Below are 22,354 nucleotides of genomic sequence, written 5' to 3'. Positions count from 1 at the left end.
TCACATCTTCAGCCATGCTACTAAAATATCATTTGTGTTCATGCTTACATGGTTGACAGCATTACAATTTGCTGCTCATTCATTACTGATATGTGCCTATCAATTACCCTGCTGAGGGATGAACAGTGTAGAAAAGCAATCTCTATGTTAAAGCGTTAAAGACCCTATACTGTATCAGATCCTATCAGACTATACTATTTGTGTACATGGCCACACATCAGTGGTGCCCCCCCCCCCCCCCCCCCAAACATACACCCCTCAAGTGCTTTGAGTGCCTTCAAGCGCTATAAATGCAATCAATTATGATGATACTATTTATATACTATTTAAATACAAAGCCAGTTACTGCATGTGTGTGTGTTGGTCATGTAAACATACATACACAAAGTAAACATAAGCATGCCTTGTACACAAGTAGTGTAATCTTATAAGACCAACAAACACATGAGGCTACAATGTAACCAATACATAGTCCAGAGTTCATGTCTAAAAGTGGCTTATATCAGACACAACACTTGGCATTAATCCTGTCTCATTCAAAGTAACATAATATATATATCTCTCTCACTAATGATCAACCTACACTTTGCACAATACAGTATAACAAAACCCCTTTATCGCTTCACTCAGAAACACCAAAAGATTGTCCAGTATCACAGGAAGGTGGTCTCTCCCTGTTTGCTATGTGACACATATTTCATATGATCCCTCTGCCATGGCTCCTGCTTGGAGGAATGAATGTGAAGTGGCCTATGGACACCCAAGTGCCGGGGGGGTGGGGTGGTGGGGTGGTGTAGTCGGTCAGCTGCCGGGCACCCACCAAAAGGGAATGACAACTGCAGGAGAGCCATGCAGCAGCAGCAGTCAGCAGTAGCAGCAGCGACACCCAGATCAAATCGAGATAGGGTTTATGGTGGGCATCAGAGAGCTGAATCAGCTGCCCAGCTGAGGATGTTTGATGGAAGAGTCAGCATGCGATCAATGACACTCTCTGTTATGTCCAGTATGTCTATACTGTCCCACTGGAGCCTGCTCATTCCTCATGTGTGATACATGTTTTTAGTCAGTTCAGGAAAGCTGCCCGTCTTGCGACTGTATACGTGATGGGTTTCCCAAAAATGAACTAATAAAACATGAATTAATTCATTCATCCATCCATCTATCAGGAGGGAGGGACCAGATTCTGCAGAGATATTAGATGAAGTGCAGTATATTAGATTAAGTGGATATAGAAGAGAGAAACAGAAATAGAAAATAACAGAATAACAGAAACAAGCACCTTAACCCATTGATACCTGATGCAGCATTTGCGTGTATATCGCTCATTTGTGTGCGTATCCCTTTAAGACCGTGAACCGCGTTAACGCGGTTCGCGGTCTGAAAGGGATACACACACAAATGCTGCATCAGGTATCAATGGGTTAAACGAAGTCAACAGTTTGCCACAGCGTCAATCCTCGTTGAAACGCTGTCGTATACAAGTCCTGAACTGAGTGTAGTGAGATATTGGAGCATTCTTTAAGAAGGATGAAGTGGTCTTCAAGAAGTTCTATGAGCGATGAAGGGAGGTGCTACTTGCACTCTGCACTCCACAACTTCCCAGTATTTGACTGGTGTTCATAAAACATGCGTGTTCAGTAAAAGGGCCTCATATTCCTTTACCCTTACAGTACACCACCATGTACTATCATTGACCTACTACTGTAATAACTCCCACAAAATGTCTGCCGTAACCATTGGCATTGCTCAGGGCATTGGTCTTGGATTCAAGAGATTTGTGAATGGCGGCCCTGCCATAAAGACTAGCTTTGTAAAGCTCATGACATTATAAATGGTAAATGGTAAATGGCCTGCATTTATATAGCTCTTTTATCCAAAGCGCTTTACAGTCAGTAGGTACATTCACCCATTCACACACCGATGGCGGCAGGTTACCACGCAGGGTGCTGGCATACCAACGGGAGCAATTTGGGGGTCAGTGTCTTGCCCAGGCAAGGACACTTCGACATGCAGACTGGAGGAGCCGGGAATCTAACCACCGACCTCTTTTATCCAAAGTGATTAGTGGACGACCCGCTCTACCTCCTGAGCTACAGCCGCCCTACATTATAAGTGTTTGTTGAGACTATCACAGAGGTGTCGATACTTTTGAGGCTGACGTTTTATGGCGTTTAGCACTATCCTCTTAAATGTCTATCGCTGTCAGTTAGCTTTGACTTGCGACCACTGTTCGCCAGTGGTTTGTCTGTGTTTGGCACACTAAATAATGTGACCCTTTTTGTGACCTATGTACCTGCAATCTTTGGACAAATTATTTGCTGTTAGCCACATCATCTTTGCTTTGAAAACTCATACAGGTGTATTTGTGAATTGTGTGTAATTGTGTTTTTGTGACTTTGAAGTCCTTTGTCATTTGGGGGTATCTATCTGTTGTTTTCACCACCTCTGGGGTCATAAATCCCACTCCTGGGTTTGATGTAGGCTGTGGGTCGACTCCGTGGTTTCGGAAAAGACAATGGCCTGCTGTCTGAAGCAGGCTCTGAGTCATGGTAGCCACCATTTCTTCATCTTCTAAGCCAGTGGTTCTCAAAATGGGGTCCGGGGCCCCCCAGGGGTCCTTGAGGGGATTCCAGGGGGTCCCCAGCAAAAAGGGAGATCATTTTATTTTCACTATAATTCCATCCATAACACAATGACAGATGGGCATGGGTTTCATACACTTTCTGTAATAAAACATCTAAAAGCAAAGATCGTATCAAATGGTGGTCCGTGGTCAAATTTTTGTCAGTTTAGGGGTCCTCGACGTGAAAAAGTTTGCGAACTACTGTTCTAAGCACCCATGTGTGTTTTGTAGAGCGGTTTGTTTATGACAGTGCAAACAATAATCTACAAGATCAACATCTACAATAAATCATTTTAAATGTACTGTACTTTAAGCCAGCATCACACTGATCCCCCATTCCCCTTCTCTCCTACATCACCCCGTCTCCGAGCCCCATCCCCACCCCCACCATAGATGGGAAAAGTACACACATTATTTACTTATTAAGTAGAAGTACAGTTACTTGTGTAAAAAAAATACTTTGTTAAAAGTAGAAGTACTGATTCAACTTATGTGCTTAAGTATTTCTACCAGCTGTTTCTGTGCAAAGCTAGCTGAAACTCACATCACATTTATAATTAAAAGAATATTAAACTTAAAAGATTCCCCTAAAGACTGTACTTTGATTAATAACTTGTGTGATGTGCTTTTTCCACCAAATTTGCACATAAGCTGGGACAGCGGGAGAGGAGACGAGAGAGACAAACAACGTTACATCGTTTTTGCCTGTTGTGCATTCAAACTAAATTAACTAGCCTGTTTTGAAAATGTCAGGAATAGAAAGTGCGGATATTTGTGTTAAAATGTCGGGAGTAAAAGTGAAAGGTTGTCAGAAAAATTAATGAAATCCTACTTAAGTACAGTAACAAAGTATTTGTACCACCACCTTCCCCCTCCAGTCCTGCCGACACCTCCTCTCGTCCTCTCCATCCCCTCATGGGAGGCAACAGCTGTGGTGTCACCCCGAGTCACATGACATGGGCAGGTGGGAGAAACCTATGGGACAGCCATCCCCTCTTCCCTTCCCCCTATTCTTTCTTTTTATCTGAATGTCACCCCCCCCCCCCCCCAACCACCACCACCACCACCTCACTTCAAGGGTGTGGCATTTTTGTATTGCTGGAATGTGTCCATCAGTGTGTATGGAACTCATACTGTGTATGTCTGATCTCTCACATCGATGAAATTCCACAGACAAAATTCCCTCTTGTTGGAGTCTCTGACTGTAGCTGCTATGCTGTCAGTTACTGAGGAGAGCATTTAGTATTCATAGGATCCAACCATAATCACATACTTTTCTATTCAATGATATCATTGTTTTAGAGATATTTAAGTGTTTTGGGGGTGACATAGCAGATTTGACTTTAATCTTAATTTAATCTCTGCCCTCAGGCTTGGCTCTATGAATGATTGTGGAACAAAGTAGAGTGGAGCATGCTGTTGGAGCTGTCAGCATGTCTCCATTCAAGTCAACACGGAGGGGATAAAACATGATAGATCAACTATGTGGCTTAAGGGGCGGTGTGGCAGGGTGATGGGTGGGTTTACATTACTTTATGGATTATCCCTAGGCTGACTGGTGGGGAACCACTGCGAACCAGCCAGCCCAGGGATGTAAATAAAGTATCACATCATTACTATTAAAGACAGAGGTGATGACATTATGTGCCAAAGGTCTTGAGCTGGACCAAAACCCAAATGTTTATGAGCATGTGGTAAAAAATGAAGAGGTATCTCCCAATAGCAGAGGCCCCAAAATGAAGTCATCAACAGAAGACACAATAGACATTTAATAGACTAACATAAGGTTTGCTTGAGCGTGCCAAACTAAATTTTGCTTATGAACTATAAAACGTAGGCTATATCCCTTCACTCCTGATCTGGCTGGCAAATGATCAACTCTGGCTTATTTTGTGTCTTAGTTACTTTCCACAAATCTAGACTGAACAGTCATAATAACCTGAGGTGGATTTTCTTTTGACTTGGTCTATCACACTCACAGTGGGATTTCAATGGCCATTGGCCACATTTAACGTGGAACTAAAACGTTCCTGTTTTAGTTTCTGGGGACAATATTTATGAACGGACTGACTGACTAACTAGTATTTTTATGTGGAATGAGAGATTCCAACACATCTTGTATACAAATAAATAAATAATGCCTAACTACATTACAGACACATTAACGTTAGTCCGTTAGGCAGTGAGTGACGTACCGTGCCCGTCTTCATACTTCCCATAATATGGCTGCGCTGCTCTCGACTGCGAACTGACCGGGGTCACATTAAATACTTTTACCTACATTATTTATGGAACTGCACTGTCAGTCGCAAGTAAGGTCAGTAGGCTGCCTTTATTTCTTAGATCAATTAGAACAATCTCCATTGTAACATTGTATATCCATGTATCCATCGTTGTTGTATCGTTGTACAATGATTGTATCCATTAGTTGTATCCATTGTAACATATATCTTATTTTGAATGTAGTGTGACAAAAATGGACTTTGACCTTGCGGAAAATCAGCTCCAATACTGTTAACAGCACAGCGTTATTTCTGTTATACTTTCCTTCTAGGCAATGTTATTAACCATTGGCCGTTGGTCCAAAGCGCTGCAGCTCACTCTAGCGGTCATCAAGCCCGATGCGGTTGCCCATCCTGTGATGTTGGAGGTGAGAGCCTTTCCTCTTTCTGCTCATTTACTTACACATTGAATGGGTTAGCTGAAACTAAAGCTAGCACACTCATGCTATTCCTCAATGCATGGATGTTTAATTGTTACTGCTGTAAATGCTTTGTCTGCTTCTTTGGGCTCCAACTTCTGTGTTTTTATTGTAAAGGTTATTTTTGGTGCTCTAAATACTGTAGCGTATCGCTGATACGCCAAAGAACGGAGAGTTGTAGTTGGTACAGGGTCTTTATTCACAGGCTTCGTTAGCTCCTAGCAGCTAGCTTCACACCGCTAGTTCTGCACATAACAACCGGTCTGCTTACCCGCATGGCACTGACTGGCTTCCGCCCCGGCCGCTGGTCACATATATCCCCTCCCCCCTAGGAACACACCCACACACACAGTTCCTAGCTGCGATCCAGACACTTAGGTTGCACATCCATTACAGGTAATACTTGGATTACCTGAACACGTTACATACTCCTCACCCAACAATAAGGTTAACGCCCACGTTAACACCCACAACCCACACATATCCCCCTGTACCAAAACACACCACCACAACATTTTTCCCATCACCACATCAAATTATAATTCCCCAACAACAGTCTTTTCTTTTCAGCACCCCCGTCATAATGTCCAGTTTTCATTAGGTACTCCGTAATGTCTAGTTTTCCATTAGGTACCCCCATAATGTCTAGTTTCCCATTAGGCACTCCATAATGTCTAGTTTTCATTATTTCCTTCTTTTTCACACATTATCCCACTTCAACCACTATTTCCATCCCCCCTTTTAAAGCTTCTGTCCCATCTGAAGCACATTACAGTCAACACATGCACTGCAGTGTAAGTCAGCACGGTCCCCCCTCTGTGCCCCACAGTCCTCACACGCATCGCAGTATCTTCGCACATCCTCCTTTTGTTTGCCCCAGTAGAAATGTCCACGGATGCGGGTGAGTGTCTCTTCGGGCCCAAAATGACTGGAACCAGGGCCCTTGTGTGCCCCCTTAAGCGCCAACTCTCGCAGGTAACCGGGTACAACCGCCTGCCTCCCTTTTACCCCGTGCTCTGTTCTCTCCAACAGCCCGTCTTCATCTAGCCGCAGGTCGGAAAACATGTTCCACAGTCCTTTCGTGGCACCGGAAAACATGTGAGTCTCCTTCACAGGGGGCCGGCGTCCGGCCGCCACCCACGCAAGCACCGGACCGATCTCCGCGTCCTCCGCCTGCCTGCGTTTCCACTCACTCACGTCGACATCCTTGATGGTCGCTCTGTCGTCCTCCAGATCCACATCTGGACAGTCCTCCTCGCCTTCCTCCACCTCCTGCACTCGGCCGTCCTCCCGCCCCCCTTCCCCAGGGGACGGCGTGTTCAGGACAGCAGGGGGAACACAACCGGCCTCGCTCTCCACCTCGGCTTTCCGCACAGCAACCGTGGGGGGCGCAGTGCAGTTTCTGGCTAAGTGCCCAGGCGAACGGCAAGTCCAGCAGAGTCTCACCTGTCCGCCGCCTGCACGTCTCTCTTCTCCCGCTGCCCTCCGGTCCCCGACAGCCTTTTGACACTCTCTAGCCAGGTGTCCAATCTCGCCGCATGCCCAGCAGGCTCCCTGCTGACCATGTCGTTGTCCCGCATACCCGGTCCGTCTCCCGGGACCGCTTCTGCACCACCTCGCCACGTGGCCCGGCTCTCCACATGTCCAACACAGTCTCTTTTGCGGCTCCGCGTGGGGCCCGTGCTCAACTGTGACGCGGTATACAGTGATGTTATTGACGTTTGGTTGCTCCCCTGGAGCGGTGGGAGGGTGACCCATCTGGACTACCGGCCCCCCTGCAAACGTCAGTGTGCTCTTCCCTAGGTCTACTGTGCATTGGTTTAGCGTCAAGTAGTCCTCCCCCAAGATACAGGGCCCCGCCATCTCTACTACCCATACCGGAAAGTTCACTGTCTGTCCCCCCACAGTTATCATCACGGACCCCCTTCCCCTCATCGGCATCAACTCACCGGATACTGTCCTCAGCAGCTGGTCCGCTGGCTGCTCCAGAAGCGCTCCCTCTGGCATCATGTTGTAGTTCACCAGCGTTGCCGTACACCCCGTGTCCACCAGGGCGACACAGGGCTTCCCTTGCAGGCGGACCTGAACATGGCAGCCGTTCATCGTGTGCGGCCCGTTCTGCATGTTGACAGCGCCGGCGATGTCGTCTGCTTCGGGGGAAGGCGACGCCCCCCCTCCCCGTCTGTACCGCTGGGCCCCCTCCAACGGTGACGTGGCCATAGGGAATATGACGTAGGGGGCCCGTCTCGCCCCTCTTAGACGGGCCCCGCGCCGTTTCCCTGGTTCCACGCTCCTCCGCGGCACTCTCTGGCCCGATGCCCGGGGCGTCCACAGGTCCAGCAGCGCATGGCCCCGGGCCCCCTGGCCCCGGTATTGTCTCGTGGGGTGGGCTGCAGGGTCGCGCTTCGGAGCAGTTGTTCTGTTAACTGGCGCACCGACTCAGATAGCTCTTTCACCATGTTGCCTTGCTCTTTCACCATGTTGCCTTGCTCTGCCAAGGCCGTCTTCCACGCTGGCTCTTCTTGTAGCTGGCTCTCCGCTGCCATTCTCACCACTGGGGCGGCCTCCATTATGCCGCTGCTCTTATCCCAGCCTTCTACTGTCTCTATCTCCAGCGCCAACTCCAGCGCTGCTCCCAGTGTTTTTGGATGTCCCAGCGTTACCTTCTGGCTTAGACCCCGTGGCTCGATGGCCTGGACAAAGTAGCTTAGGGCTAACCCATCCAGCGCCTCCGTCGGTAGCTGGCTGTATGCGCGCCGGCTGAGAGTCTCAATGTCTGTTGCCAGTGCACGCAGCGACTCACCCTGCCGTCTGCGTCTGTTACACAGTTCCGCGGCTACGATGGCCTGCTCTTCACATCGTCCGAAGCGTCTCCGCAGGGCCCCCATCACCACATCCAAGTCCTTTGTATCCGCTATTGCCGACACGCACGCCGTAGCCTCGCCCTCGAGGGACATCACGAGATGGCTGGCTCTCTCCCTTCTCGTCCAGCCATTCCATTCTGCAGCCTCCTCAAACTGCTTGCAGTATGCCTCCCACTCGCCTTTACCGTTGTATTTCGGGACGAGCACGTCCTTCCTGGTTCTGCGGACGCCATCCCCCGCCGTCGCGTGCCGTGCTTCAGCCTCGTCACTCCCCGCCTGTCTGCCAGCGGGGCCCGGCTCGGCTCCGCTCTCCTCCCGCCCGAGGTTCTCCCTCATCAGTCTGTATTCCTCCTTCATCCGTCTGTATTCCCCCTTATTCTCCGGATACACCGAGGCTTCACCGGGCCGTGGCACAGCCTCCATGGCTACAGCGGTGTTGTCAACCCGCTCGATCTTCACTCTCACCGGCCTCGGCTCTTCCGCTCTCTCCGCCGCCTCGTTAGCCCGCCTGCTAGCCTCTTTGAGCCGCGGGGTAGCTTCCGTGGCTACGGGGATATCGCCGTTTAGTTCGGATTTTATCATCACAAACCCCAGGCTTGCTGCTGCTATCCCCACCTGGATCTCTGTGGTAGCGGCCGCGTCTACCCCGTCTTCTTTCTCCTCGGGTGCTTGGTAGTCCGCCCCGGCTCTTTCTCTTCCCGCTTCCCGTTTGAGTCTTTGCTTCTCTCTCTTCAGGAACTTGTTAACCATCTTGCCGATTCTGGAGGTAATTCACCGTTTTAAACTTCTGACGCCAATGTAGCGTATCGCTGATACGCCAAAGAACGGAGAGTTGTAGTTGGTACAGGGTCTTTATTCACAGGCTTCGTTAGCTCCTAGCAGCTAGCTTCACACCGCTAGTTCTGCACATAACAACCGGTCTGCTTACCCGCATGGCACTGACTGGCTTCCGCCCCGGCCGCTGGTCACATATATCCCCTCCCCCCTAGGAACACACCCACACACACAGTTCCTAGCTGCGATCCAGACACTTAGGTTGCACATCCATTACAGGTAATACTTGGATTACCTGAACACGTTACAATACGTTCAGCCAGAGAGACCCACTTCCAACTTTTTAGTGTTCACATACTGAAGGGGATGTTCTGATGCATTCAACCTTTTGATACTACTTCAACCCCCCCCCCCCCCTATATATAAATGAAGCACAGTGAATAGTGACATCTGGTGGTCAAAGTGTATTTTTTGGTAGATGAACAAATTTAATTTATATGTCAGTATATATATATATTTTTATTTAGCTCAACAAAATTGTGAAGGAGGATCAGGTTCAGGAGAGTTTGGCTACTGCCATGGCCATCTGGTTAGGATGCAGTATAAGGATTGGCGTCCAGGAAACGTCTTTCAATATGAACAGGGTTTATTTACAGCAAATCTCTTTTAAGATTGAGCATGGGGAACAAACACACATGGTCACATGGTAAGGCTGAAAGACAAACAAACAGGATTAGAAAAACAGAAAATGTAATTAGCCCATATAAAGAAATACAGATAAATAAAGTACTGTTTACTTTGAACTACAATGGACATAATGAACTAAGGAATAAGAACATATGCACGAGTGTAAGGATATACTGTATAACTAAAAGAGAGTAATACATAGGATAAACTTACCAGTGCTGCCTCAGTGCTACTGGAAGGTGTGTGAATGAGACAGAGGGAGCGCAGACTTCAAATAAGGAGTGAGGAGGGGAACTTAATTGACAATCAGTGAGGGAGCCAAAAGATGAACATGACTAATCAGCGAGTAGTAAAGCTAAGGAAATTAGTGAGGCAAAGGAAGTGAACTAGATGAGGAGAGGAAGTGGAAATCTAAGAGGAAAATCGAATCTTTAGAACAAAAATGATCACAAGAAAAAAAACATCATACCTGTCTTTGTGTGTGTTCATCACTGGTGTATACATCATCCACCTTGTCCCCCCCCCCCTCTCCTCTGTCCTCCTCCTGTCTCCTAAGTGCTCTCTCTCTTTCACCTGATTGTCTCACAAGATTGCAAGACAATTTGGTGTCCATGAAATGCATTGTTGTAGGTCAAGCGCCCCACAACAGCTTGAAGTGGCACAAGTTCAAATGGTAGACATGTTTTCTCCAAGCATTAACGTTCCACAAAATCATCGTAAGAGATTTGATTAAATGACCTCCATCTACTCTGACCAATTCGTATTTGTTTATAAGAAAAAGTGCTAAGCATCCATAGTGGCTTGTTATTTGATATAGGCCTGATCCTCTGAAAACACCATTTCATTCAATAGATTTCAACAGCTCACCTTTCTGCCTCGATAAACTCACTCACAAGCCCCAAAGCCTCTCAAACAGATGAAAGTTCTGTGAATCATAAAATATTCCATTAGTGGAAGGTTCCATGAAAGCCTCATAAAGTGAACTTTTTATTTATTAATTTTTTAACGTCTGTCACCTTAATAAATAGTGAAGGAATGCCTCTAGTCTATAAGACCTTTATTAGTATTATCATCTAGTATTCTGCTGTCAGTGTCATCCTTGGCACGCCTGGCACTTAATATCAAAATGTTTACTCCTTTCCTATAAATCTTTTGGAATAAATTTGCACATGGCACCCGCACCCTGTAGGCACATTTGATCTAAACACACCTAGACATAGTTTACTGGTTAACCCGAGCTATAATATTGTACAAGGAGGTAACACAACACAATTTTCTGTTCTTTCACAGGCTCTTCACCAGAGAATCCTGGACAACAACTTTGTCATTGTTAGAAGCAAAGGTCAGGTGTGGAGAAGACGGGACTCTGAGAGGTTTTACGCTGAGCATGCAGGTGTGAAAACATCACTTGTCTGTGCTCATGAAGTTCCCCATGTATTCAAATGAGCAAGGCTATACTGCAGTGGCTCCATCTGACCAAACAGCTGAGTCAGCTGCACGCTTGGCTGATGCGTCACTAATTCCCATGTACGCAGGCTACATAACAAGTGCAGTGCCACCAGTTACTGTTGCCATCCAGAGAGGAATTTCCTGTGAATATGTGAAGTGGTTGCCTATCCATTTTCCAGTTTGTCCAGCAGAACTTGAATCGGACCAGTCAGGAACCAGATAATCCATCCCCTCCTGTGTTCATTGGCATCTGATTCGATCACATTTAGTGATGGTGCAGTCGTTTCTCTTTGATGTTTCTTCCAGAGTCGGACGATGAAGAAGAATTTTCAAATTGTTAAAAGGCTTCACAGGCATGAATGACGTTATGTGTGATACCTTTTGGATCACAAGAGCTGTGTGAGAGGAATACAAGGCTCCCGGTTCTTTTCGGACCTGTCTTACCTCAGCAGTGCTCTCACATTGTAGTTATTGCTTGATCTATTGTCTGTTTCCTCCCTTGGGCTTTAGAGGCATTTTCACGTCAACTGTTTTGCTTTTGCTGCTTGGCTTCTTAGGGCGATTCTTCTATCAAAGACTTGTAGAATTCATGTCAAGGTAAGCTTGAGTTTACACCGACAGTCATGTACAGTTCCCACACGCATGCCAATGTTAGTTAAGTGCATGTGTGTAACTATTGTGCTTTCAGGGTAAGTGCTGTTTCTTTGCTCTGATGTATAGAGAGGCAAAGTGACCGCCTACTTCCTGCTTCAGCACTGTACCAGAGATTTCGTAAAATGCTTATCCAAATAGTTTTACTTGGTCAAACCAAACGGTTCAGCTATATTTAGAATCGGGAGAGACCATAGAACATTTCACTCTGACCAAAACTTAAAAAAACATTATTGCAAAAATATTTTCTTTAAATCTGCAATTTTTTACGTTTTGGTCTGAGTGAAATGATATGCGGTCTCTCCTGTTTCTAAATAAAGGTAAAGGTAAAGTAAAGTCCCACTGATTGTCACACACCTGAGTGTGCGAAATTTGTTCTCCGCATTTGACCCATCCCCTGGGAGAGCGGTGAGCGGCAGCAGTCCCGCGCTCGGGAATCATGGTGATCTAACCTCCCAATTCCAACCCTCTAAATCTCTTTTTATAAGCATTTTACGAAATGTCTATGGGAAAATAAATGGTGGATGAAAATATCTGGTACAGTGCTGAAGCAGGAAGTAGGCGGTCACTTTGGCTCTCTAATGGAAAGGGTTAACTGTTAAATGTAGGGGGGGGGGCTTATCACATACAAGCACATCTCTGTTGATAACACTCTCATTTCATGCTCACCAAGTCACCAAGAAATGTCTATGCATATTCTGAAACATCACTACAATGATCAGTAGACTCGACTGCCATGTTCAGCGCTCGACCCCTGGAGCAATCGTTTGAAGGTCGGCATGCAGCCTACCTATTATCCTGTAGTTTGTACAGGCTCCTCATGCCGAGGACGCCCACTGGGTCGCTAAAGGTTCTTTTAATCACACTGTCATCTTTGTAGAGTCACTGCGGTGAAGCCACGGTTGCTACGGCAACCTTTCCTCGGGTGATCTTATTTTTAGTGGAGATACAAAATGGTTCGTCAGCACGTCCAGCTTGAAGCACCCCGTTTGCCTCGTTCTGTATAATCTGATAGCTGCTGGACATCAACTTCCTTCATAGGGGGTTGCAGAGAAAATAGACTTAACTTTTACCGTTTAGCTCTCTATTTATGCCTAATCATGCATCCAGCATTTCAAACTATAGGTTTGTAACAGACAGAGCAACAGATGGTTTTGCACTTGTGGCATACTGTACTGTACTTCAATATTTAACCATGAATGCTCAGATTTTTATTTCAAACTCTTTCCCCCAGTGGTCCGATGCGGGCGTACATTTTAGCCCGGGAGGATGCCGTACAGCACTGGAGGGAACTGATGGGACCGACCAAAGTGTTCCGGGCCAGATATACCTCTCCTGCCACCATCCGGGCCCAGTATGGACTCACAGACACAAGGAACACTACTCATGGCTCAGGTATGAAGGATCATGGTACCAGAGTAATTATGCAATTCTCATTTAAAGGGGTATTATGTCATGTATTTGTCTTTCAATTTGAACTCTCCTTAAGAATTTATTACACTGAAACACAGTGTACTCATAGGCCAGGATCACAAGCTTAGGGAAAAACTTTGCCACACACTTTGATTTTCCAGGGCAAATTTGTAAAATGAGTATTTGACACATTCCCATAGTAGTGCATGTTAATATCTGCCTTAATAATATTTTGATTAAGTTAAAATCAATCAAGTATTTGCTTTCATTTTACATTCAGTAAGAGTCTGCACTTATTGATTTGATCATGGCCTTAGATGAGTGGTACACAAAAGTGATCTGAAATGACAGCGGTTCAGATTCTCAAGGGTCTGATACAACACAAACACCGATAAAGCTATCTGCTTGTTTTAGTTATACATTTATTAATTTTTTGCCAAATGTTCTTAATAGAATATTTCCATTCTTCTTAGATTCAGCTGAGTCGGCACGCAGAGAGATCAACTTCTTCTTCCCAGAGTTCAGTGTGGAGGAGTGGATGGAGAAGGAGGAGCCATCATTCCGAAGAGGGGAGATAGAATACGACCAGAAAAAGCAGATCCACACACTGTCGACACAAAGCTGACGACGGAGCAGACGTTAGAATCAAAGTGATGGCCAACTGTACACTTACTGATCTAGGACCATCGCTCATCTTAGAGGTCCGTTGCACACAGTAATGCGAGCTGCCAGAGTCGATGTCGCAGGCTGCTACGTGTAAGGAAGATTGATGAGAAACCGCATGCTGTTCTTCACTGTTCTTTTTTTTTTAAAGATGAGTAAATCTGACAGGGGCACATGAGTTTTGTACCCATGCAGTCTCTACACCGTCACAGTTGTTCCCTCAACCAACATGGCACCGCTGTTCATCGATTTTCTTCACTGTATGTAATTTAAAGCAAAAATGACAATATGCTCATTGCTTGTTTGTGTCATCAAAATAGAGCTCTCTTGAACATGTTACTACTTCTATGAAGTGATTTGACCTTGTTTGATTTATTGAAAGTAAAAAATAAATAAATCACAAGACGGATCAGAAATCCAACACTGTATTGTTTTCCAGACATTAAAAAAGGTAAAAATATTAAATGCAAACAACGCATGATGTATGAAGACAGTTTCTACATTATCAACACAAACATAAAAGCAGGCTTTACTCACTATAAATAGTGCAATCAACACAGTCAGATTCAGATTCCTGAGCCATTCAAAGTTAAGCCAGCAGCAACTACATGTACTGTATATATCAAAGTTGACTGACAAAACATGAAATATTTATGTGAATATGTATGGTGTGTAACATTAGTTTTATAGCATCTTAAAATGCTTTCCTAAGATTCCAGTTCACTGATTGAATGAGCCAAATAATAATCGTCTTTCCATGATTTTGAAAGCAGCTGTCAGCGGCTGTCTGATTTGATGTACTATGTATTTACTTTTTTGTCTGATAATAATGCTAAAATGTCCGTCTTTTTCCCCAACCTACATTTTCACATGTAAACGTATCCTATAACACTTTTTTCACCTGTCAACATATAGTAAAACAACATTGCTGTAACAGGCACATAGAAATACCTCATACATACTGTATTAAATACAATAAAGCCTAGTTACCTCCGCCAACGGATTTGCACAAAACTTCGTACACAAGTAGGTCATGGACCAACTTAGAACTGATTAACTTTCCACGCGCACTGTCCAAAAGGGTGTGTCAATGGGCGTGGCCAATCACAAAAAGGCGTCTTAACTTCCAAACGGATCGACGTGACCGCGAAAAGGTTGACGCTCTAGTTCACAATGTTTTTCAGGAAAATGCGCCATGTATCTAACACGACACGAGACACTCTTAACTTGCACAGTTCAAAGTCAGTACAGTACAAAGTCAGGCATCCCTCTTGTGCTTTCTGCACATGCTTGTGGACATAAAGTTAAAAGTCAGTCCATATTTCCCCTGCAATCAAACCTTCAAGTTTTCTCCATTAAACAAAATTAATTCATTAACAGATCAACCAGTGCAGTCATTTCACGGTCGTCATTTATCTTTGGCTCCTACCAATCCTCGTTGTACTTAAGTGTTTTGCCTGGCCACCTGTTTGAGGCTTTCAACGGGTTTCATAACCTCGTAGGTGGTGAGGGACTTCTGCTTGATCTTCCCGCTCTTGTCCACCTGACGAATGCTCTGTGTCACCGTGATGGTCACCTGCTTGGTCGACATTCGATTGTCCTGCCACTTCGTCTGGGGAGGGAGGGAAGTGAAAGAAGGGAGACGAATTGTCTATGGTGAAGTGAGATGTCAGTAGTTTTTGTAACTTGTGGCACAATGCAGTAACTGAAACGAGCACTTGAGCTGCCTCATATCCCGCCATAATTATATATTAAACAGTTATGATAATGAGGCCATTCATCAAGCTAATTCATGTATTTGCAGATCTTTCAGTGTTAGTATACTTGTCTTCCTATAACACATGGGTGGTATTAATTTGAACTCCATATCTTAAAGAATCAAGGAGTTATACTGCTTTCAAGAAAATGTATTTTTTTCTTATTAATATGTGAATTTATGCAGCGATTTGTGGCCAAATCTAATCAGATCATCGACTCTGGGAGAATCTGTGGTGTATGTATGACGTTTCTATCATGTGTTGTTCTTGTTATTGTATTGACAAGAATATGTCTATAGTATAATAAAGACACCACCATGACAACATAAGGTGCTGCATAGAGACACTGCATGAAATAGGCCAGGCGCATCACGGGGGAAAGCTCTCCATTCACTTCCACACACCAGCGTAATTTTCCTTGAATTAAACATAGCTAAAAACTGTAGTGTCGTGGGCTGCGCAGACTGTAAAAAATCGCCAATTAAAGTTTTTTTGTACTCCCGAGCGAGAAGAAAAATGTGGATCTAGCTGTCAAGGAAGTAAGTTGGAGTGTTCATCTTCCATATATATATGATCTTTGTGTGCAACACGTGACAGGAGAAGCCAGGATTGGGGGGGGGGTTGTGTTTCCCCCCGTTTTGGGCGTGGCTTCTGAATGATGACTTGCTCCGCAGTGTCTATACTATGCACCAGAGTGCATATTGACTCTCTCTAGATCTCTATCTACAATTGTGTGAGCTGGCCCCCATTCCCTTTACAGCAGGTGTTTGCAGATGTTGTACAACGAGTAGACTTGTTTGGAGCGATCAAAAGCATCAGGGAGCAACTTACAATCTCCTCGGTGCGTAGGACACTTCTGCGCTGCACTGTGGTGCCAGAGGAGGGTAACACCGCCTCCTGCTGGTGAGGAGAGGCCAGGATTGCAGGGGGGCTGTTGGGTTTCACGTCGTCGTTCAGATTGGCCTCGGACATGGCCGAGCAAACCTTCAGGTACGCCTGAGCCGGAGGAGGTAGACCGTCTTCGAAGAAATCTGGAGCTTGAACAGAAAAAAATGAGCCCTTTTGCAAAGCAACTAAATGACTGTACATCCATGCATGTGCTCAACATGAAAAGTGCTTTAGCGTGAGGGCATACTTGTGTTTGCAGTAGCCTGAAGATATCGCCAGTTTGTAACTCGTAGTAGTGTGTGTTAGCTCGACTCTGCTCGTTAGAATCTTGGAAACTTGCTTTGAAAACAGAGGGAAGTGAATCAATGACCGTCAAAATGAGCCTTCAGTTTGTCCTTGGGGACACCCAATGACATCCTGCGTGACATCATTCCTCTTTACATGTCATCCCGAATCTCAAAATCCATTCACGCCAGTTGGTTTGGCTATAGGAGGTGAGGTCACTGCAGGTGAAACTCAACATGCTCACTGACCCAGTGTGACCGACTGTGACAGGCAAACAGATTGGACGCCCTCTTGGAAACAAAAGTGCTGCATGGTGACTCATTACCATATTTGAGAAACGCACCTTTTTGTGGACAGATGTATTGTCACATAGACCCGTTGTTGCCAAATGCTAATTCATTTGAGCAGGTTCGCATCTGTTTTGTCTCCTCAGAAAGTAGCTTAACCGAATATGCCCTCACAATTAGATCAAGGTTCCTTTTATCGCATCAGCTAAAGGTTGTGTCCGTTGCCATGGGAGCCACTTCCTGTTTAAGCACACTGGCTATTGATGCAGCCTATTCAGCCCGTCCACGATTCATCTGCCACCCACATGATGCACATCAAAGAACCTGTGGCCAGATGTCACACATCCTGCGTTTAATACAAAATTAAGTCACACATGATCACCGGTTACAACGGTTACAAAAATGAGAGAGAGAGAGTGAGCGAGTATATATAATAATAATTGCCATTTTAAATATACCATATTCTATGGTGGGAATCAATTAAGTATTCATTCAACAATTCATTGGTTATTAATTGGTTCAGCCTAGTTCCCGTTACTGATCCATAATTCATTTTTCTCACCGGGGCTGATGGTTTTCTCGGAAGCGAAGCCGCCCTCGGAGGAGTTCTCAGAGGGGATGCTGTGGATGGAGGACAGGGGGACGTCAGTGTCGGTGTTGGCCAGCCACGTGGACTCTGTCTCCTTGGTCCAGCTCTCCAGGTAGCGAGGCTCCAGAGCGTCTGTCCTGCTCCCCCCGCACCCCATGGCTCTGCGCTGACTGAGCCTGGCTGCACTTTCTTCAGGAAGAAAAGAATTGAACGCAGATTGACATTTTGGTTCATTTAAATTATAAGGAACTGTAGTTTGTGATCACATTTGAGATTGAATTGAAAATGTGTTTTTGAGCCAAATGTTTTTCTCTCAGGACAGAAAGAAAACAATAAAGCAGAGCCAGCATGATGGCATACTGCAATTTAAATCATACAAATTGACATTATGTTCTTTTAATCTAGACATTGGAGCAGATATGATGTTCTCATATGACACTAACACAAAATTAAATACCATCCATTTTAATACTTACAAAACATAAGAATCTCTGGTGGCACCGGATTGTGCCACCTTTCACAGCAGTCTGGAAAACTGAGCTTCCTCATAAGATTAGAGTGAACACTTTTACCCCCGAAAGAGCAGCTTGAGGGGTTTCATCTGCATTAACCCAATCATCTTGTTGGTCAAAGATATCATTTTTCTATTGTCCATCAACTCGGTCAAGGAGGCATGCAGCACAGATCCTGAAGCGGGCCAATCAATCGCATTTAGCCACCTATGAAAGGGAGGGAGAGGATAGAGAGAGAGAGAGAGGGAGAGAGAGAGAGAGAGAGAGAGAGAGAGAAGTCATGTTGGTTAGACTAGGGGTTCCCAAACTTTTCCATGCCAAAGCGCCCCAAATAGCATTAGCCTTTGACTGCAGCCCCCTATTTCAAGAAGAAAGAAACCCATTGACAATACTATTGAAAATGTCAAAAGTCACACTGACCTCAGATTTCCTTCATTTTATTATTGTAATAACCTAATAATTACATTTGTAGCTCAAATCCTTTCTCATTTCTTCATATTCAATATTTCTGTTTTCCGTTATGAACATTGTTCCAGACTATTACCCACACACACCAGGGGGAAATAATGAATGTGATGATGTTTTGACTGGCAGGCAATCAGACAGATGGGCATGGCAAATATGATTTTTATGTGGAAGGAAAGGATTAAATTATTTGTTAATACTACACTAAATATAATTATAAAATATAATACAAATATAGGCTATATTATTTATTTATTATACTGTAGTATTAACAAATATATCTGAATAATTTCCTTCCCCATAAAGATGTTGGTTTTTGTGTTTATATTAACCATGTGCTTCAACATGCACTGTTCGATTGTGTAGCTAAATAATTGAAAAAAGAAAACATAAAAAAAACATACTTTGACAACTAGGCTACAATGTACAATCTCCATCATTCAGTGTCATTAATAATCACTAAATTATTGTGAATTAGTGAAAATGTAGGCCTACATTAAAATTTGCACGTTGACATAGATTGCAATAGCTTGAAGCTAGACTGAATGAATTGTTCAGTATTGTTGATTAATAACACGTATCACAACGTAGTCTACACTGTAGGCTACTACAGCCTAATAGATTTTGATACCAAGGGATTATGCAGATCGAAGCACAATCCATGGACACGAATGGTCAAAACAGAGACATTTTCGCAGCTCTCGAACGTTTTTCTCTAATCACTGTAGGCCAGGCGAAAAGATAACATTGATTGCATGAAATAAATTAAATTAAAAGGCTGCGAGGTGTGCATGGCAGAAACGCGAACGACGCCGTTTAAACGGTCGCTGTGTCGGCTAAGTAATGGAGCGAAAGCAACCGCTGCACAGTAAATTATAGACGGTAAATGCTTACTGATGATGGGAATTCCGTTCCCCCTCGCCTCGGTCTTCCTCCTCGCCTCGGAGTCCAAACCATAACACATTGTCAGTGACACTCCTGCATATCTCTAATAGCCTGGACACGTGACCGCACGCTAAATTAGCCTACACCAGAGTGAGAGTCAGTGGGTTTTCTCCGCTTTTCTCATCCATCCTCAGAGAGACGTTACTACGACCGACGGGAGTGAGAAGGAAATGTAAATCACTCACCCACTTGTTTTGGCTCAGGAAAGTGAGGAAAAACATCAATTTATTTATCTATTATCCTGAATTACACATTTTATTTATTCGAAATGTCTTGAAAAGTACGTTTAGGCTACCTCAACGGTTAGGCTAACAGGTAGGCTATAGGTAACAGTATGCAATATAGATGCATGCATACTGTAGGCCACCATGTCCACGAGATGTCATTTTTTTAGGACAATGCACACCTGTGTTACTTTTCACACAAGATATGTCACTAAACAATAACACACAGCATGTATTGTCATGTTGAAAAAGTGTGTTGCACTTGTACCAATACACAGATGTGCTGAAAACAGACTCCACTGAAATGAAGAGCGAACAGCCATAATCCCCTCAAGTGTTTTGAAGACAAGAAATGTGAGTCAAGACAACAATGAGATTTAGGCTACATTTACTTTAGGCATGTTGTTGACGCTCATGACTGTCAATGAGCGACGTAGGGATTTGAACCTGTGATTTATACAGGCCAGTCACTCCCACCACTAGGCCACCTTACCACTCCAATTAGATGTTCACTACTCTGCCCACAAGGGGGCAGTCACAGCCCACTTCTGCTCTTATTTGGTTCTGCTAAAAAATACATGCCAGAAAACAGTAGACATTATTCTTAATTAAAGACAAATACCTTGAAGCCCATGGCACAGTGGTGTGGCCATTCAGTCTTGTAGCACTAATAGGCAATGTTTGGGGGTACCTCAACAACATGGCTAAATGTTTTCATCATAGAAAATGGTCCTACCCCTAAGCCTCCCACCACCCACATTCAAGAGTCAAGATACATTTTAATAGCCATAGTGAGTAATCAGATTACAAATGAGGAATTTGACTAAGCCCCCGTTCACACAGGACGCCGAAGCAACGCTCAACCTAAGCTCTACCTACGCTGAACCCACGAGTTTCATTTAGGCATCCTTGTTAACAGGCGAGGCCGTTCACATCACCACTCTGTCACTCTGAAGCCTCGCCGAAGCCACGCTCACGCCACGCTGAAGCGATCCTTCAGGATTCACGCCTATTTTCCAAGCTTGACGCGTGAAGCCAGGCATGAAGTCAATGGGAGTTATAGGCGGGTTCAAGGCGCGAGAGTAGGCACTGAGAGGAAAAGAGAAGGCTTCTTGTGTGAATGGTTAGCCGTACATTCAGCTTGTGCCTGCTTCAAGCTTCAGTTCTGCTTACGTTCGGCGTCCTGTGTGAACAAGAGCTTAGTGCAAGTATGCAGCACAGCGAACACATCAATACTAGAAGATGGAGCAATAAAGAAAACAACCTCAAATTATAAAGTACAAAGTAAAAAGTATTTTACCAAGGGGGAGGGCCTTAAAGAGTTTATGTCCTGGGTGGGAGGGGTCGGCCATGATTTTCCGAAAACCGCTTAAGCATGCTGGCAGTGTGTAGGTCCTCCTGAAGGGATGGCAGGCTGCACCCAACCACCTTTTCAGCACGGCGGATGATGCGCTGCACTCTGGAGATGTCTATGCAGGCAGCAGCAGCATACCAGATGGTAGGAGGTGAAGATGGACTCGACGGACTAACGTTTCAACACACACAGCATCTTCATAAGAGTCAAAAGCACTCTTGACGAAGACCCTGTGTGCATGGGGCTGCTACATACTGCTAGCCAGTGGTGGAAATGGCCAGGTTTTACTGTGGGAACCCTACTTAGGCAGACACGGTCCACCCGCCCCCCCCCCCCCCCCATTTCCACCACTGCCCCTACCCACCCCTCAGACCCCGACTCTCTATCACCTCTATCCCTATGGCCCCTTTTACCTAGCCCTGCCCCCCTTCCTTGATGGAATGGACGGATGTGAGGTCACAGTGACTTTGAACTTTGACCACCAAAATTTAATCAGTTCATTCTTGAGTCCAAGTGGATGTTTGAACCAAATTTGAAGAAATTATCTCAAGGCGTTCCTGAGATAATATCGCGTTAACAAGCATGGAACGGGCGGTCGTGAGGTCACAGTAACCTTGGACTTTGACCTTTGACCACCAAAATCTAATCAATCCATCCTTGAGTCCAATTGGAGGTTTGACCCAAATTTGAGGAAATTCCCTCAAGGCATTCCTGAGATATCGTGTTAACGAGCATGGGACGGATGTAGGGACATACAGACGGACAACCCGAAAACATAATGCCTCCGGCCATGGCTATCGCCGGCGCAGGCATAAAAACAGGCTCAACAACAGATGGGAACAAAGACGATGTGAAATATAGGCCTAGTCATAGACAATCTAACGGATGGATTACTGTCCCGTGGAACTGTTCAGTTCACCAAGCAGCAGTTGCCTCCTCCAATACACCGCATTTGAATAATTGCTTTGGAAACTTCTCACTTGGCAGCAAAGTGCACATTTATCACCTACCTGTGATGGCTTTGGTCAGCGAGGAGCTTTGATTTCCATACTAAACGGCAGAAACAATAAATCAGAAGCAACACACCTCCATTGTGTTGCATTGTCTGGAGCAACGGAGCATTTGAAAAGTACAAGCCTTTGAAATATTTAATGCCACTTGTGTAAACCAATGTGATTTTTCATGTGCATCCGGATGCATTCACTGTCAATAAAGGAAATGGC

At 45.0% G+C, this 22,354-nt stretch overlaps 2 protein-coding genes across 2 annotated transcripts in view; one reads left to right on the top strand and one right to left on the bottom strand.

Annotated features, from left to right (window-relative positions):
• Positions 1–4,702: 4,702 nt before the first annotated feature.
• On the top strand, positions 4,703–14,216 carry nme6 (NME/NM23 nucleoside diphosphate kinase 6). The gene is made up of 6 exons (XM_083643792.1): positions 4,703–4,940; positions 5,178–5,273; positions 10,940–11,042; positions 11,656–11,695; positions 12,984–13,144; positions 13,636–14,216. The coding sequence occupies exons 2-6, from the start codon at positions 5,181–5,183 to the stop codon at positions 13,785–13,787; spliced, it is 549 nt and encodes a 182-aa protein (XP_083499918.1). The 5' UTR covers positions 4,703–4,940; positions 5,178–5,180; the 3' UTR covers positions 13,788–14,216.
• Positions 14,217–15,192: 976 nt separating this feature from the next.
• baalcb (BAALC binder of MAP3K1 and KLF4 b) overlaps positions 15,193–22,354 on the bottom strand; it is a 49,869-nt gene continuing 42,707 nt past the window's right edge. Inside the window, exons 2-5 of the mRNA XM_083643418.1 lie at positions 18,108–18,350; positions 17,605–17,820; positions 16,414–16,619; positions 15,193–15,437 (exon numbers count right to left, since the gene is read on the bottom strand). Coding sequence (XP_083499544.1) covers positions 15,270–15,437; positions 16,414–16,619; positions 17,605–17,788 — 558 coding nt within the window. The 5' untranslated portion in view covers positions 17,789–17,820; positions 18,108–18,350 and the 3' untranslated portion in view covers positions 15,193–15,269. The remainder of the gene's footprint in view (positions 15,438–16,413; positions 16,620–17,604; positions 17,821–18,107; positions 18,351–22,354) is intronic.

Source organism: Poromitra crassiceps (genome assembly GCF_964638095.1).
Source record: "Poromitra crassiceps genome assembly, chromosome: 9".
Taxonomy (NCBI): Eukaryota; Metazoa; Chordata; class Actinopteri; order Beryciformes; family Melamphaidae; genus Poromitra; species Poromitra crassiceps.
Note: the sequence above shows the minus strand (reverse complement) of the source record. Positions and strands in the feature narration are given on the sequence as shown.